This window comes from Crocodylus siamensis, chromosome 6, assembly GCF_052110815.1.
Source record: "Crocodylus siamensis isolate JL-2025a chromosome 6, ASM5211081v1, whole genome shotgun sequence".
Classification (NCBI taxonomy): Eukaryota; Metazoa; Chordata; order Crocodylia; family Crocodylidae; genus Crocodylus; species Crocodylus siamensis.
The window spans coordinates 8,909,143-8,928,038 of NC_143400.1; the positions used below are offsets into that span (position 1 = coordinate 8,909,143).

The 18,896-nt window shown below is 45.1% G+C and overlaps 1 protein-coding gene across 1 annotated transcript; it reads left to right on the forward strand.

Moving 5' to 3' along the window:
• The first annotated feature begins 652 nt into the window (after positions 1 to 652).
• Positions 653 to 17,017, forward strand: LOC149860897 (keratin, type II cytoskeletal cochleal-like). The gene is given in 14 exon segments (XM_090053701.1): positions 653 to 665; positions 1,142 to 1,235; positions 1,271 to 1,356; positions 1,418 to 1,623; positions 3,011 to 3,219; positions 5,370 to 5,430; positions 5,526 to 5,621; positions 6,434 to 6,598; positions 7,355 to 7,444; positions 7,446 to 7,484; positions 8,470 to 8,690; positions 9,171 to 9,205; positions 9,762 to 10,102; positions 16,769 to 17,017. Coding segments are annotated over 14 exon segments (1,905 nt in total).
• The last annotated feature ends 1,879 nt before the right edge of the window (positions 17,018 to 18,896 follow it).

The following is an 18,896-nucleotide window of genomic DNA, read 5'->3' on the forward strand; positions in this document are numbered from 1 at the left end:
GCCCAGGGAATTTTATGAACAGTAGGCAGAGTTGTGAAATTGGAGGAGGGGGAGACAGTCCCAGAAGCAACAGGCAAAAAAGTAGCAGAAAAAAGAAGCTTGATTTGTGGGAAATTAAGGCCAGTTAATTGGGCAGGGGTTCGTTATCACCTATAGCGTGTAGAACGAACACTGATTTTCATGCAGGGTAAGAAAAATAGTTGAAATTGGAATGGAAAGGCACCCACAATACAGGGAAGGAAGGTTTTGAAACGCAGCATCAAGACAAGTTCATTTTATGGCAGACTTGAATTTTTTTTGCTTTTCTCTTTGCTAATTTTGCTCACAAAATAGATGCACTGCCTACTCTCAGGATTAAACTGTGAGGCTGGGATTTTTAATGGCATGTAAAATGACATAGTTAAATGTATTATACCCTTTGTATTTGGGCACTCTATCCTGTTAGTCTCCATTGGATACACTAGTTGAAAGCACACCATGGCATATTGCTCCCCCATTCTTTAATGGCAATTGATTGAGTCCACTGAAGTCGTCGGGGCAGGTTCTTTGTGGGTGTGAAGTCTCTTAAGGCTGCAGCGTCAAACCAAAGGTAAGGCTGCACCCAGCCTTATATACGTCCAGTTGCTGACGGACAGGAGGTAATGTCTTGAACATGGCCATCTGCAGTAAGTTACGGAAGAATATCCCTGTATGATTCAAACCAGAGGCGCCTTGTGGGTTCTGTTTAATAGTTTTGCATTAAGTGCTCTGCTCAGGGGGTGGGGGGGAAAGCAGGCTTTGTTGGTAATGTACATGGTTTCATACCCTTAAAGCTGCAAGTCAAGCAATTTCTGTGTTTTAATACACTTCAAAGGTGTGCGAAAGTGGGGTTGAAAAGGATTCATTGCTCCTAGGCAGAACCAAACCCATCAGCAATTTAAATGTATTATCAGGTCCTAGCCCAGCCCAGCCTCTCCACGCTATATAAGGAAAAGCCCCGGCTTCCATCTCAGAGGGGTTCTGTCTCGTTCCCTCTCTCTCTTTCTCTCTGCTCTCCTTCATCACTCACTCTTTCAACCAGGCACAATGTTTCAGTAGTTCAGTTCCAGGTCTGGGGGCGGCAGTCGTAGTTTCAGTGTTCGCTCTGCTGCTGCCACCGTAGTTCCTGGTGGTAACAGAGGCAGCTTTAGTTCACCTTCTTTCTCCCGCGTCGGGAGAGGAAATGTGGGGTTTAGTGGTGGTGGCTTTGGGGGTGGCTCCATGGTTTAGGTGGAAGCAGGGGTATTCCCATCAGCTTTGGCGGCGGAAGCATCCATGGTGGAGGACTTGGTTTTGGTGGCGGTGGGTTTGGTTTGGGTGGTGGACTTGGTTTTGGAGGTGGGGGAGTTGTGCCTGGCAGATATGGAAGGTGGGCAGGCAGTGTTGGTGGGGGGGTTAGGTGTTGGCGGGCCAGGTATGGGAGGCTTTGGGGGTGGCTTAGCCTGTCCTCTTCCACCTCCTGGGGGCATCCAAAAAGTCACTGTCAACCCCAACCTTCTGGCGCCTCTGAAACTGGAGATTGACCCAGAGGTCCAGAGAGTGCGAACTCATGAGAGGGAGCAGTTCAAGACCCTTAACAACAAATTTGCGTCCTTCATTGACAAGGTGAGACAACAGACTTGGTGTCAGCAGCATGAGGAATTGAAAACCGTGTAAGGTTTGGTGTCTTGATGAAAGGGAAAGAGCTAATGGTCCTTTTGGGAAGCATCTTATGGCAGCATCCTGGTTACAAGTTAGGTCCTTGCTTAATTGCTACTCGCTTGGTCCTTCCTCTTCCAACAGGCAAGCTAAATATGGACCTCAGGTTTGACAGAGGTCTTATGGCACAAAGTGCTAAGTATTAGTGCAATGGCTGTGCCAGTACCTATTTTTTCCCCCAAGGTGTTCATAACAGTACCAATAAAAGGGCACCTGTCATTACACACAATACATTTCTCCTCCCCAAAGTAGCTCTCTGTTATTTATGGAGCTGAATGTCATCTTTAAATGACCTACTTTGACAAGGTATCCAGGTTGTAGCTGTATTGGTCTAGAGGAAAAAGCAATCAGGACTCATAGTAGAGATGACATCTTTTGTTAGACCAAGAAGATTTTTTCAATTAACATTTTTTTTTTGCAAAAATCTTGTTGGGCTAATAAAAGGTATCATCTCTACTGCGAGTCCTGATTGTTATCTCGACAAGGTACTTAAGTGCATCAAACACATGAATTCTCCCAGGGGCTTTCATGGGACTTCCTATGTGTGAAGATTGTGTGTGTATGCATCCAATTGAATCAAGAGCATTGCTGCTTAAGTGTATTTCTTTTGTGTTCTGGCTCCTGGTTATTGTTATTTTGTGGCTAGCTAGGGATAACCATGTTCCTTGTGTTATGCCTTAACTTTGATTTTCTTCTCGGGCATGCTAGATTGGAATAGCCTGCCCCTCACTGTAATGTGGCTGGATGCTTGTGTATAGTTATATTCTTGGCTGGTGTCAGTTAATCTACTCCATTGAGCTCCTGCTGCCAGTTTCATCATCTGTCATTATATGAGGGTTGGATTAGATCAGGGGCAGGCAATTATTTTGGGTGGAGGGTTGCTTACTGAGTTTTGGCAAGCCATCGAGGGCCACATGACAGGCATCCCAGGGCAGATTAATATTAATTTTCTAACTTTTTAGGGGCCCTGCGGGCCTGGTAGAATGTCTTGGCGGGCCACATCTTGCCCACCCCTGGACTAGATGACCTCCTTCCAACCTTCCTTTTCTATGATTTTGTGGCACTGCCTCAAATTCTGCTGCCTCACTGATTTCAGCTGAGGCAAATCAGCAGAGCTGCCTAGGCTTTCACAAGGAAAGTTGAGAAGGGCTGTCGATTCTTCTCCCACAATGGGAAGTCATTCCACAGACATCAGTGGAGCTGGTTCCAGTCACCTTAGCCCAGCACGAGTCCGGTTCCATGAGATGGAGCTCTTTTGCAGCAACTAACATCCTCTTTGCCTGTTGGGTTTCAGGTCCGATTCCTAGAGCAGCAGAATAAGGTGCTGGAGACCAAATGGGACCTGTTGCAAGGCACTACGACCGCTTGAGTCAGCCTCGAGCCCCTGTTGGAGGTGTATATCAACAGACTCCAGCACCAGCTTGATAACCTGCTGGGTGACAGGGGGCACCTGGATAGAGAGCTGAGGACTGTGCAGGACCTTGTTGAAGACTTCAGGAAGAAGTAAGTATGAAAGCTGGCCTTATGTAATGGCTAGAGGTTCTGTGGCTACGACCTTCTATAGGTGTCCTGGAGGGATTCTGGCTTGTGGTCAATAGAGTAATTTTCATAACCACGAAAGCAAGATGAGTAGTTAATTCAAGCACTTGCAGGATAGTAAAATGTTCTCCACTTTCATGTGAATTTTCTTGGCCATAATTAACATCATAATCCATGTGTAGATTATAACTCGCACCTGCACTTTAAGGCATTCTCATTACCTCCCTGGAAGACAATTAGACTTCTATAGCTTATAAAAATAAACAGCGTATTCTCTTTTTCTTTCTCCACATTGGTATGCTGCAGGAACCTGAGATCATACCGTCAACTTGCAGTGCTCTCTCTCATTATTATTACTCATTATTATTTACACAATATTCTTGTCTGTCTATATATCTGTCTATCTTGCTATTTATCTACCCCCATATATTCTGTCTATCTGTCTATCTAACACCAAAATATATAGGTATTTAAGATTTATTTTTTTATAGTGAGTGAGGCACTGATAGGCTTCCAAATTACTTTAAAAATGTAACTTATCAATAAAACAAGTTTAACTGATACGTACATATACAGATACAGATACAGATATATATGTACGTATATATACATGTTTTGCTTTGTATATATATGAAGCGAGATATATTTATTAGGCCTGTGCGAGTAGGCAGCTGTTTGATCTAACTTCAGTTCCAGCCACTTCAGATGCCAGAGCTCTGGATCAGTTTCCTGCTTCGATTTGGCCAAAGCAGATCCAAAGCTTGGGAACCACCTCCGAGATCTGGCTGTAGGGTATAATGCGGAGTCAGTGAAATATCTGTAGCTTTGTTGCTTTTTGTCTGATTGATGAAACATGCAGGGCTGGTAACCACTGCTGAGAGCATGAAGCCTGCCAAGTTTCAAGAAGATCAGTGGAGGGGGTCGGGGGAACTGCACCCCAAATTCTTGAAAACGAAACTCTCCTTAGTCAGTGGTTTTGTAGGTGTTAATGCTTGCTAATTAACTCTTTAACACCTAATTAACACCTACAAAACCCCACACTAAGGAGAGGAAATAATCAATACAGGCAATCAACTGCCCCAAGACAGAGACAGTCAGCTGCACAAGCACCCATGGCACGAGTTTTGCCTGTCAGCAGCTAGAGGTGCAGGGCCCCAGGACCCAGAAGCCCATGCATCTAACTTCTCGACAGCTGGCAGGCATCATGGCCACAGCAGGGGCCACCATCCCTGCAGCTTTCACCCTGCTGTGCCTTAACACACACAGTGTCACCCAAGTCACGAGTTTTGCTTGTCCACATCTTGAGGTGCGGTTCCCCTCAAACCGCTGCACTGATCTTGAAACTTGGCAGGCTTCATGGCCTCTACAGGGGCCATGACTCCTGCAGTTTTAACACCCTGTGGCATAACATATACATGTGACGTGTTTTGCTTTTAGAATTTGGGGTGCAGTTCCTCCTAAACCCCTGCACTGATCTTCTTGAAATGTGGCAGACTTCATACTCTCAGCAGAGGCTACCATCCCTGCAAGTTTCATCCAAAATCAGACAAAAAACAATAAAGTTATAGATATTTCATTGAGTCCCTATCATACCCTATGACCAGAGCTCCGAAGCGGCTGCAGAGGTTTTCTGAAGCACTTCGGGAAGCCTAATGAAGCCACCGCTTCGATCCGGACATGCTGCTTCAGATGCCAAAGTGTCCGAAGCTTCTCCGAATCTGAAGCATGGTCTGAAGCCTTGCACAGCCCTAGTATATATATTAGACTGTGTTTTTCCACAATTAAAATGAGACGCCATTCATATATGAGTGGCATCTCATTTTAATTGCGGAAAAACACAGACTTTGTGTTTTAATTTGGGAATTTGGGATTTTTATCAGAGAATCTGAGATTTTTAAAGAGAGAAAACCTGCATCCATGTCACTTCAAATCTACTAAGCAATGTACTAGCTCAGCAATACCTAAAACTTACATTTAAGCTACTAATCCCAGGAGAGCTAGGGGGGTAAGATGCTCGTCCAGTTTGTGGCTGGGACCCTTGCAGACCTCTCCTCTCTGTAGTCATTCCAACCAGCCTAGAAGCTGTCATTCAAACATGGCTTTTTTCCCAACAGGTACGAAGAGGAATTCAACAGGCGAACTGCTATAGGGAATGAATTTGTGATGTCCAAAAAGGTGAACAATCGTGATAAATGACATTAATAAAGCATCTATCCATCTATCCCTCCCCATAGGCACCATCTCTCTGTCTGTCTGTTATGCTGTTTTAGGAGGCGGACCAAGGCTTCATGAACAAAGTAGAGCTTCGGGCGAATGTCGATAGCCTCACTGATAAGATAAACTTCCTGCAAGAGTTCTTCAATGCCGTAAGTGTCCTTATTTATTTCCTTGCCATGGTCTGTGTTGCCTTTTTCCCAGGGACAAAGTTAAGAGACTCTTTGTTGTGCTCTATGGTTTATGCAGGAAATCAGTGATATCGCCTCCTGGATTATGGTATCTAGGTCCTGGGGTCACACATGAGAAAGGAGTTTGGAAAAAACTCCAAGAATGATTCAGTCTTTGTGAAGTATGGCTTAGAGAGAGAGACTAGGCGACTCCATCTATTCCATGTATTCAAGAAGAGTTGAGGGATTTGATCACAGTCTCCAAGTATCTATAAGGGGAAGATATTTCTGATCATAGAAGAGCTGTTTAATCTAGCACAGGAGCATGATGAGCCTCAGTGGTTGGAAGCAGAAGCCAGATAATTTCAGATTGAAAATAAGGTGTAGCATTTTCACAAGGAAGGTCATGAAGCCTTAGCGCCACTGAGTGAGGGCCTAGCAGGAACCGTCATCACTTGAGATCTTGAAAAGAAGATTTGATGTCTTCGTAAAATAAAGACTCACAGAATCCTGTAAAAGTAGGGTAGGGAGAAGACTCAAGAGGTCATTTAGTCAAATCCTCCACGCTCAGCTCAGCAGAAGGTCAGACAGAAATGGTGGGTGGGGGTGTTGATGTAGAAATGACTGGGCCTGCTTTTGCGTAGATGGAGATCAGACAAGATTAAACAAAATGCATGAATGTTGAAAGTGATAGTCCCTCTTCTGGGATATTTTCTATTAATTTACTTTGTGAACTCCCTGTAGGGTTTAAGTCCTGGTGAACACCCCGCTTGAGATCTCTGTGTTACCTTCAGGAAGTGGCTCAGCTGCAAGGGCTGATTGGTGACATCAGTGTGATCCTGAAAATGGACAACAACAGAGACCTGGACCTCAACAGCATCATCTCTGATGTCAGAGCTCAGTATGAGGACATTGCTAACAGGAGCTGGGCAGAGGCAAAGGCTTGGTACCAGAGCAAGGTAAATCATCATAGCCACGTGGAGGGTACATGGCAGTATATTGAGAATCCTCATTGTGCATCAGTCTTATCTCACCTGTGGCAGGCAGAGAGCTGAGAGCACTTTGCTAAAGAACGCTACCATTTTTTCTTGTTAAACAGATATGAAATGTAGGTAAATTTAATCAGAAAGTGTTACTTCAGAATGAAAAAGCCAGCACAGATTTATGAATTTGTGAATGAATTTGTGAACTGAAAGTCATAGCACCAGGTTCAATGAACCGTAGCATGCCAGGTTCATTTACAGCATGGAACAACCCTGGAGACCCAAGAGGACCATTTCCAAAAGTATCCCACTGAATTAGGCACCAAAATCCCCTAGACTGCTAATGAGACTTGTACACTTAGCAGATCCGTTTTGAAAATATGACTTTGGTGCTCCTGTCAGTTGGGTACTTTGGAAATTTTTACTTACGATCCTTTGTTCAAACATTGCACGATTACTAGTAAATTTGACTTGAATGTGACGATTATAGCAATTTAAGGGGGCCGTATTTCTCCCACTTTTTTATTTAGCTTATTTTATTAAAACGTCAAAAAATATGTAGAAAAATGGCAACAGCTTCATACATTTCAATAATGTGGTAGAAAAACAAATGGACAGTTGCATTGGAATTGTCCCACCATTTAAATGGCAAAATGCTTTAAATTTGAAATACTTTCTTGGGAGTTTTCATATGAAAATGTTTAATACTTTCCGTATTGCTTTGCCGCTCAGTTTCAAGCGCTTCAGACCACAACCATGACTCATGGGCATGACTTGAAGAACATCAGGAATGAGATTTCTGAGTTGACTCGGAAAATTCAGCCTTCGGCTGAAGGCTGAAATCGATAATGCGAAAAAACAGGTGGGAAAGTCCTTAATATGGAATCGAGACATTTGTCTTGCTCTGTTTTTCATGAGTTTGGTGGCTCTATGATTTTCCATCTTGAATGGAATTGCGGTGTTACTAACCCCTGCAAAACTTGTCATTTTTCTTAATGTCCCAGCTGCTGAGATCATGTTACTTTAAAAGACTCTCACTTTTCATTTTATTTTAAATGTAGAATTCTTACTTCTCATGAGTTCAGAGGTAAGTGTCCCCCGGAGTGTGAGAAAAGGTAAAAAATCAAGAGGCAAATGAAAGAACCCCTGGATTTTTGAAAACCAATGTTTTATGCCAGTGGTTTTCCACCTGTGGTCCATGAACCTCTGAGGGTCCACAGACTATGTCTAAGGGGTCTATGGAAGATGACTATGATCAATCAAATGTATGTGAATCCCCACACTTAAAATTTAAAAAGCCATTAAAATGCACTGCCATTTGAAATTTTGAATTTCCATTCACGATTTTGTAGGGGTCCATAAATTCAAAAAAGGTTGAAAATTAGTGTTTTCAGCAGGAGGGACCTGAAGTGATTTTTTTTTTGAAGCCAGCTTGGATTCGTGACTCCCTCAGCTTATATAAATCAATGTTGCTTCATTTTAGGGAGTTGGATTATCAGCAGGATTTTTGGTGCCTAGTCTGCTGTGGCATTTTGTAAAATCCCCCTAGATTTTCATACATCCTTGAAAATCTGGTTCCAGGTGCTCAGACCACTTTTGAGAACATGGGCTGTTGAGTCACTTGGGTACTTCCATAGGACAAGTCCCACCAGAAAACCCAACGTCTTTCAACCCTTTAGAGAGAGTCCATAGACCCCTACTGTAGCTGGATTGACATTGGTGAAAGAGTGGGACTCATGTATTCTTTCTTTGACTTTACAAAGAGGGAGACAAATCCAGGAAGTTAGAAATCCAGTGAGTTTGTGGCTTAGCATCAAAACTAGAACCTCATGTTCTTTGCCCTGCAGATTGTTGGGCTGCAAACAGCCATTGCCGATGCGGAGCGGCGTGGAGAGATGGCCCTTAAAGATGCCCATGCTAAACTTTCTGACCTCCAGAATGCCTTGCAAACAGCCAAAGATGAACTGGCTCATCTTCTGCGGGATTACCAGGAGCTAATGAATGTCAAGCTGGCCCTGGATATTGAGATTGCCACTTACAGGACTCTGCTGGAGGGAGAGGAATGCCGGTGGGTGCAGTGGATCGGTATAGTGTAATAACTATCGGGCTAGGCCCTTAGCTGGTACAAATGTACATAGCTCTTCTGTCTTCATTGTACCGGGGATAATAATTCCCTACCTCACAAGGCTGTTATCCAGCAAAACATGTTGCAAACTGAAAGTGTTTCAATATAGGAACCAGTGACATACAAATAGTGCATCTAACTCATTTGGCTTGTCCTTTGAGTTAAATAGTAAGGCATGGGGTGCCTACTATTGAAGATGCAGGATTGTTTTTGAATTTTCTAATAGACAGTCCTTAGATAAAAAACTAGGAGGAGCAGGCACCAGGTACGTCCCTTGAAAATGTGTCTGCTTTGGAAATCTAATGATAATTGGTATCAATGAGAATTAGGCTGCCCCTTTTGGATGAGAGCTCAAGTCCCCAAGTTTCACTGCCTGGTAATGATGGATGATTCAGTTGTTTCACTTTTTTTCCTTCCCAACAGGATGTCTGGAGAGTACGTGGATCCTGTGAGCATCTGTGAGTATCTCAAGGATCCCCCTTCACTTTAGTGTTTTTAGGGAAACACTTGACAACCTAACTAATTTTGGCCTCAAAGAAGCAATGCCATCTCAGTGCCTCAGGGAATTAACACTCAGATGCCTCCAGTCTAGAGGCTGGACTCCTGGATTGGAATATATTTCCCATCATGAACCAGGATCCCCGGTTTTTGGTGAAGGGAAGTTTGCACATCATGGGGACTGATAGGAGACAGGGTCTTATTGGGGCATCTAGTCCATCAGAGAGAACTGGGATTCGAGGAGCCAAATTGCAACTCGCATGAGGCAATGCAGTGGTGTTTCCAGCTATTTTAGGGGGTTTGGGAAGAAAAATTGAAGCAGAGGCTTCTAATTAGAAGAAACTCCTCCTGTTGAAACCCAGTTTTCCTTCAAAAAGCAGTTTTCATAGAAACATTTCAACCAGTCTTTGAGAGAGAATCATAGAACTGGAAAGGACCTGTATTGATGCTACTGTTTGCATCTCCTCGAGAGGCACCAGTTGTTGGTTGAATAATTGGTCTCTGTGTTTTTTACAGCTGAGGTCAGCAACACTACCAGCATAGCAGGTTGTGGAGGAGGAGTTGGAGGTGGATTTGGCCTTGGTGGAGGAGGTGGAGGTCATGGAAGTGGCCTTGGTCTTGGACTAGGGGGTGGCGGTGGTGGAGCCGGCGGTGGCGTTGGTGGCATCGGTCTCGGTCTTGGAGTTGGCGGAGGTGGTGGAAGCAGTTTTGGCCATTCGATTGGTAGTGGCGGTGGGATCAGTGTGGGAGGTGGTGGTGTCAGTGGGGTCAGTGTTGGAGAAGGCAGTTTTGGCTTGGGAGGGGGAAGCAGCTCTAGCATAAAATACGTCTCATCCTCTTCATCAAGCAGGAAATTGGTAAGCTGAAGTGTAAAGGACCAGAGATGCCTGAATTTACCCAGGTGTTCCCTGTTGATTGGCAGCAATTTTCTGTCATCCCCTTTCCCAAATGTATCATCCTTAAACATAAACAAGGAAAAAACCCTTTAAAATGCTGCTTATCACTGTGCGGAAGTCAATGGGTTGGAATGGGTCTGGGAGCAGACACATTTTCCTTATGGCTTGGCTTTATACTGGCCCTGATTTTTTGGTCGGGCGCTCTAGTTTTGCTCCCAGATCCTGACAGTGAGCCTGATTTACTCAGTTGGGCTCCTTTCCCTGTCATCTTAACACAGAACAAAATGAGTGCAAAGTGGATGTTATAATCAGGCCCCAGTTTATATCCACTCAGCACTGGTGTAAAATAGCTGCTCAAGGTGTAGGATACGGAGAAGCAGACCCCTTGACTTCAGTGGAACGCCTCCTGACGTACTCCGATGCAAGTGAGCTCCATCAGACTAATTGTGGAGGAGCAGCCAACGGTGCTTTCCATTCCTGTGAACTAGGCCTTGTGGTTTTCTGTTCCACCACTTTCCCCCGAGTTTCGTGGTACCGGCTGCAACTCTTTGGCTCCCCAACTTTTCAGGGCTCTGTCAGGGTTGAAGCCAGTAAAGCAACGTGGCCTTTCACCAATCGGGGAAGGTGCGAGGAAGTCCATTGCTCTGTCCGAGTGGGGAACAGACTTCCAACGCACAAAAAAAATCACCTTGTGCTGCAGCTGGATGATAACGAATATGCATGGTGCATAGATCTTGCATTGGTTTTCAGCCCCGGGGCCATTCCCACCCAGTGAAGTTAGCCCACACCATGGCTTGAGTAAATGCCTACCTGCTTTCTTGCTTTCTGACAGCCCACGGCTGTGTCTTGTACATAACATGTAACACTGTTGTTTGCTCATGGTTAAATGCTCCTCTTGCATTGCCAGTAAACTGCATTGTGTCATCAGTGTCACGTGACTGAGTCTTAAAACCAAGCTGTTGCCTTACCTCGCTAGTCTTTTGTTGCACTGGTTTCAAACCTGGAGTTAGACCACGATCTGTGAACAAGGGTATGCAGTGGTCCTTTTCTCCATTATTGTTGATGTTCACTGAACCTACTCGAAACATGGGCTAGGCAGGGAAAAGATGGGAAATGGGTTATTAACTCTTAGAGCCCTGGATTTTCTGCCTGATGAGCGGCTGTGGTTTCAGTGGGTATAAAACAGTGTGATGTCGGTGAAGTGAACGGGGCTATATAGATTTATACCAGCTGAGATCTGGTGGATTGCTGTGTCCAGAGGTTTAAAGGCCACCATGGTAATACCCGACACAATCTTTTCTTTTTTTTAAATTTAAGATTGATCTGTATGCAGGGATGAAGCCAGTAAAGTCATGTGTTCTTTCCCTGCTTGTGATCCCTTGAGGTGGAGAGGAATATTTGCTATTAAGAGTTTTCCCAAAAGAATTTGAATAAGTGACCTTCTGGGGGATCAGCCTAATGCCTTGTCCATTAGGTGCACAGATTTTGGTTACCATCTCTGGGTATTTGCATGGCTTGTTTTGGCCAAGGATGACATTACTGATGGTAGTGGCAGTCCTGATGAACGAGGATGACAGTCTTACGATAAATAGGGACATCATCAATGAGTCTGTAGATGACTGTGGAGGATGATCTGAGAGCTGCATGTTCAGTTGCAGATGTGGCAAATAGTTTCAGGAGGAAGGAGCAGATCCTGGTGATGCCAGCTCACATCTCTTTCCCTTTGTCTCTCTCATTTATCTGCTTCCATAGTGAGGTGAGTTTGCTAAAAATGATCAATGCTTTGTTGTACATCATGGTGCCATGAGCACATTTCAGCGCTTGAATCTCTTGGGTATTATTGTTAATATTGCATTTCTTCAGGTAGGCCATCTATGGATGTGGTAAAAATAGCCGGACAGCAGATGAAATCTTTGGAAGTTTGATGCTAGGGAAAATACGCCATGGGCTGGATTGCATTAGACATGTTCTATATAGATCCTCTCCCCCTAAAGCAGGGATGTCAAACGCATGGCCCATAGGCCAAATCTGGCTGGTGGAGCTATTTCATCTGGCCCATTAGGCTACTGGCAGGCTACTGAAGTTGAGGGCAATGTCTGCTGCAGAAGTCAGAGTGCCTGGACCCTGACAGACCCCAGCAGAGCTGCGCTTGCACCACTGGACCTGCTGCAGGAACCACTGGACTCACTATCATTGTAGCTACAGGTTTTGTAGCTCCAGCCCATGGCCTGCAGTGAGTTTGATACCCCTGTTTTAAAGCATTTACTACTTTCCAGAGAGGATGCTGGGTTAGATGGACCATTTGTTTGACCCAGCATGGCAGTTCTTATGCTGTTATGTTCTTATCCATAACTTAAATGCAGAGGGGGGTCTCGTTCTTATCTCATACACAGTAGACATTAGGGCTGGAAGGGACCTCAGCAGATCTTTGAATCCAGCCCCCTGCCCCAGGGGCAGAAAGTCAGCAGGGGTCATGGGATCCCAGCAAGATAAGCAGTTTCCATTTTTCACCTGCAAGCAAAAAAGCCCAGGAGTCCATTGCTTGATACTATCTGTGAGACAGCTTTGATTCCCCATCGAGTTCAGTATTGTTATAAAGCATGGGCTGTGTCCCTGGCCCATGCCAAATAAGTGTTGTTTATGGTGACAAAAGATAAGAAAAGGGCACCCTTCTCTCATGGCACTTGGCTCCAGCAGCTCCAGGACCATGATTTGTGTGTGCATGCCAGAGGAGAGAGAAAATCCCAACTGCACACGATATGGCTTCAGGATACAGAGGAAAGAGAATCTTCCTTGATTGTTTCCAGCTTTCCTACCCCTTTGCCTTCACATGGATTGGAGCGGGTTAGTGGGTACACATGGTATGTTGTAACTGTGCAAGAGACAGCTTGATTTTGGCACACCTGTGACGCCTTCTGGCACAGGGGAGTTGCTGCCTGATCCTCTAGTCTTTGGTTGCTGTGCTTGGTCAACCACAGCACAATCAGCCCCAGTGGTGGCTATAACACCAATTGTAATCAAATGTACTGTCTGGATTAAACCTGGGCTGGTGTTTGGCACAGGCAAGTGCCACAAAGCTAGGAGCTGGCAAGCATTCAAGACAGTAATTAGTCCTCCATACCTGCATCTTCCCAATGCCACAGAGACTGGACACACAGTGAACATTTCATAAGGGTCTAGGTGATGGCAGACCAAAATCCCACTTTCAACACCAACTTGGGATATAGATTCCTAAAAGCCACAAACTCTGTGAGGGATAGGGACATTTCTATACCACTTCAGCATCCCTAGTACCACACCAGGGGATTCCAGTTCAAGGCAAGTCAACACGAGGCTATGTGGGCCACCTCATGAAACAGCGGTGTTGGTTCCCACATCAGTGTGGGGCCAGGCACCCAACAAGGAAACCCACTAAAGAACAGGTTTCCAAAAACATTTAGACACTCAAAAAGGCTAATAAGTGCCTACAAGAATTATGCTTGAGTTAGGTGCCCAACTCTTAATAACTTTTGAGAGTTAGGTACCTCATCTGCTTAGATACTTTTGGATACACCTCTCAGTGACTATATACACCTAGGCAGCTTTGCAAATCTGGCTTTGATGATGCTTGAAAATGGGATGTAGGCCTGTAAACCACTTTGGCATTTTTATACAATGGGATCAACAAAATCCTAAATCCTGGTTTGGATTTCAAGTTTTCTGAACTTCCAGGGCGTTTGGGTTTTAAGGTTATGCTTCATCCATCTTTGAAAGAGGAGATCATTTAAACCTTGAAGCTCCGGCTTCATGAAACTGACCCTTGGCTACAGAAAAGTTCCCTTGAAATTAGTCCAAATGACTGCTCTTTCAGCTCAGGGGCTCATTGTTCAGCAGCAAAATCATCCTCTGATAAAGAGTCCAGAGCATGTTAATCCTCAAGAAAATACAAGAGAAGAAAGCAACCATCAGCTTGCACACCTGCCCTGGGTACCCTAACTCACCCCCCTGTAGAAAATATGGTTGTATTATGTAAAAGCAGCATCCCACAGGCAAAGATTGCAAACCAAGCACTCATACATTATCACTGCCTTGCAGGTGTGTTATGTTGAGATGCAGAATGGTTACAAGGGAATTCATTGCTCCTAGGCAAATCAAACCCATGACTTTTGGCATAAATTTTCCCAGTCCTATGCAACCAAGTCCAGATCTGAAATGAACAGATCAGGTAATACCTGTTCTTTCTTGTGAACAAAATTTAATGAGAAACGAAGAGGAATTGTTTTCCTTCACACTTTTTGTGGTTTTAAGGTTTTACCATGGTATAAAACAAATAAATGGTGGATCACGTCGGTACAAAATTCCAGTCAGGTTGGCTTTCCGAATGAACTGAAGGGAATTGGATGCCCAACTCACGTTTGTCATGGGCATGACTGGAATTTGGGTGGCCAGGGTTTGACACTAGAGAGTCGCAAGCCAGGGAGTCAGGAATAGGTAAAGCCAGATGCCAAGCAGAGGTACATCTGAGGCCTGTATTGAGTAGCCTGAGAATGCACCTCTGCAGATAACTAGGACCAGCTCGGGGTAACTGGGCTGCCAGGTGTCAGGGCCAGTTGGAGGCCAGGCAACTTGTTTATGATCCTGAGGCCTCACAACATAGACTTTCACCTCCCTTTGGAAACAGCCATTGTAATGAATAACTTGTCCTTAAACCAAGTTGCTTAGGGTTGATGTCCCTTGCAATATATATGATGAGGTTATGCTGTGTTCAGTTGGTGTTAAATTGCCTTATTTCTTGGATACCAGTTTGAGGAGCTCCAAACCACAGCTTTCAGGCATGATGATAATCACAAAAGTACCAGGAATGAGATAGCAGATGTGGAAGGAGAGACCCAGGGTAGGGGGGGGAACCCAAGGGTGACCCTTTTCTACAACTTACTTCAAGTGGAGCGAGGAACACAATCCGGGACTGGAGTACCACATCACACTTCTGGAGTTTGTGGTTGCTCTGGATTGGCAGTGACTAAGCCTGAAGAAGTATTTATGGCCTCAGAAAGGGGAAGGTGGGGAGAGAGTGCAGTGCCATGGTGCAGAAGACACTAGAGGTCTCTCTTGCTCATGCCGGTTTGTGGTGACTGGCTGACATGGGCAATCGAAGGATCACCAGCTAAGGAAGGTACTGGTGCACAGGATGCCAGAGTTATGGGCTCAACTGTGGTGAAGTGCTTGGGCTGAAGAGGAGCTGGATCAGGAGCAGTGCAGGGTGAGCTGACCACTGGGAGAGTGTGGCTCCACGTGGGCTGCGCCATGAGGAAGTCACCAAGTGGTGACTGTCTTTTTTTTTGTTGTTAAAAGACTGAAAGTAAAATGGAGGAAAAGCAGCTCAGGGAACATTGAGAGGCTTTACAGTCCACCTTGCTCTGTAGATGGGGGTTTAATAGATCAAAGTGCTTGTGTTCTTTTGGGGATTACCACTGATGGAAGCCTAAATTGATGTTTAAGTTTGGCCCTCTGTGCGTCTGTTATAAAGGCAATTGATTGATCCTGAAGACTAAGTATCTCCTTCTTGATTTGATTCTGCTTTGCTTTGGGACTATGAAAAGGAATTGACTTTTGAGTTTATGTCAAAACCTACAACATGAGAGAGACCTTTTTTTGTTCAATTTTCAATCCAGGATCTGAGGCCCAACTGAGGGTTTTGGTTGCACCCCCACAGTAAAGACCTGACGTAGATCCCTGTCCACTTGGATAGGGTTGTTATACACAACCCAAAGGGGATTCTGCCCCTCCCCCCATGATAAGACCTTCCCAGAATATTGAGGAAGTGATAAGTGTGGGGTGTAGGGGAGGGAGAGCCCCACAAAGAAACTTCTCGGACAGGCCCTGCGGTATCACCCAGTGGAACTAGTTCCCTAAAGGAAGTAAAATCAAGTCATGGCAGGTGAAAAAAAAATATCAGAGCATGGCCCTTTCCAAAAGAGGATGGAGCTGGACTGTTCTCAGTGGGGGCAGATGACAGAACAAGGAACAGTCTCAAGTTTCAGCAAGAGAAGTTGAGGTTAAATATTACAAAGAATTTTCTCACCAGAAGGGTAGTAAAACACTGGAACAGGCTCTCCAGAGAGGTGGTGGAGTCTTCATCCTTGGAAGTTTTCAAGACTTGACTAGACAAAGCTTTGGCTGGATTGAACTAGTTGGGGCTGGTCCTGCTTTGATCAGGGGGTTGAACTCAATGTGACCTCCTAAGATCCCTTCCCACCCTAATTTTTTATGGTTCTATTATTCTTCCGTTATATCCCTATCGTTAATCCTCAGGTTATCCATATTGCTAATCCTTCCTATATATACCCTATTGTTATTTCACTGGAAAGACGCCAGACCGGAGAAGACCTAGGCCTTACAGCAGCTACCCTGAACAGAAGAGAAGAACCAGGTTATCCAATGACTACGCTTTGAAATTCACAGTGTGAAGAAATCGGTAAAAGAGACATTTTTTCAGTAGGTTGGGGTTTTGGTGGGTGTTTCACAGAGCTAGGAGGGAGAGGAGGGGAGAATTGTTTTGTCAAAAATCCATTTTTTCCATAGGAAAAAAAATACAGATTTTTTTTGCAATCAGAACTGCTAAAATGTAATGTTTGTTGTCCCTTACAGATTACCAGCTTGCAGACCTCTGTAGCCAAGGCAGGGCAACGTGGAAGGGTGACACTCAAAGATGCTGAGAGCAAGCTGGCTGATCTTCAAACAGCCCTGCAGAAAACCATGGATAAGCAGGTCTGCCAGCTGTGGGACTTCCAGGAGCTGAGGAACACTGAAGTGCTGGACATTGATATCGCCAGTTACAAGATACTGCTGGAAGGCGAAGAAGAAGGTGAATTTAACCTGTTTTTCTGTTCTTTGTGATGGGGGTTTCCAGCAGAAAAGACAGCTGGCCATGGCAGAGTATTGGATGCATTGACAAGTGCTAGTGCCTAGTGTGGAGGGGAAAATGTAAGTGCTTCTCTTTTGAAAGAGAAAACACCCTAAGCTTAATGATCTGGTGTCTGCTGCCAGTGGCAGCATGTGGACTAGCCTTGTTGATTTCTTCCTTCCCGTTTGGGATGTTTCAGGATGTAAGCCAATGAACAAGATATACCATATGTTAGCTGCTCTGTGGTAACTGCCCCTGTGGTCACTGTTACCCCACAGTCGTTGAAACCTAAAGTGTGGCAGCTTAGACCTAAGTCACCCACCTTATAGCTTCCACTGTGGGCCCAGAAGTTACCTAGAAGCAGCAGATGGATGGTAACTTTCTGTGTGCCCCCTCTTACCCCAGGACAGTGGGAGCTACTACAGAGCAGGACCTCCCCTCTCATGGATCACCATGCCCCTCTCACTATAATTTGTGGGCACCCTAAGTTACTGCCATTTACATGGTGCAAAACCAGAAGAAGGTGCACACAGCATCGGCCCAGAGCCGTGGAAACTTCCTCTCCTTAAATTCCTGCCCATCACTAGTGAATCTGAACAATGAGTGCCATTGATCCCTAGGGCCAATGTGTATCGCTTGCATTTCTGACAGTGCTGCTTTTCTTTTCCCCACAGGATTTCTGGAGCGCATCCAACCCCTGCCAACATCTGTAAGTAGCTTTAATGTTCACTCTTCTTTGTTACAAGCAGGCTTGGCAGACTTTGATTTTTACTTTATTTACTGTTTTGACGGCTAAAATGAAGGTTTATTTTTAAGCATTTATGTTGAGTTTTATCCATTTAATTTTTCACTATTGTGCAAAATTAGGGGTGTGGGTGGGCAGGCAATTTAGCAATGGCAGGAAACTGTTAACAGCTTTATAAAATCACATGTCAAAATATAATAAGTTAATATCCATAAATCAATAAGTCATGCCTGCTTGAATCATTTGGGTCATTCATCAAAAAAGAGCCGGGTGGGCAGGGACCAGAAGAGGGGGGCAGTGACTCTCCAAGAGCTCTGGTAACATGGGGCGAGGCAGGGGCTGCCCTCAGCCCCCTGCATGTAGCCAGCCTGGTTCAGGCAGAACCTACTGAAACCAGGCTGGAGCCTCTTTCCTCTTTTCCCAACCTCTGGGCTTTGTCTAAGGGTTTAAGTAGCCTGCTGTCTTCCTCCAGCAAGCTACCTGCACCTGTGAAGGAGCAGCTAATTGCTTAGCTGATGTGTCGTTAGGCTGTCCATTGTTTTCCTCTTTAATCCCTCTGCCTTCTTTCCCTCCTCACTCTTTCTCCGCTGCCCAGTAACAGGGGTAGTGCTTCCCTGTTACAGTCCCCTTTCTATACATTTGGATTATTCCTTATGGAAATATGCTTCTGTTGATCTGTGAATTGGGGTGGGATTGATGTTTATCGGTGAAAATCGAATCCTGCCAGCCTAGTTACAGGGCAGTGCAGCTCTTGGGACTGTAGCTAGGATCACTTGGCATGTCTTTCCCTTGCAGCCATGATCAGCAACTCCAGCATGGTCTATGACCTAAATGGAGGAGGTAGATATGGCTGCAGAGCCGGAAGTGGTGGCGGCTGTGGTCTTGAAGGAAGTGGATTGAGTGTTGGGGGTGGGAGTGAAGGAGGGTTGGGTTGTGGAATGGGAAATGGATTAGTTTTTGCAGGAAGAAAAAGAGTTGGCCTTGGGGTTGGGAGTGCATTAAGCCTGGGAGGGGATGGAGGAGGGGGGGGCCGAGCTGCATCAGCTTCAACAGCAGTCAGTTGAGTACAGGGGAAAGCGTAAGTGGTGCCACCAGCAGATATGGCCATGCAAGAAGTGGGTTTAGTG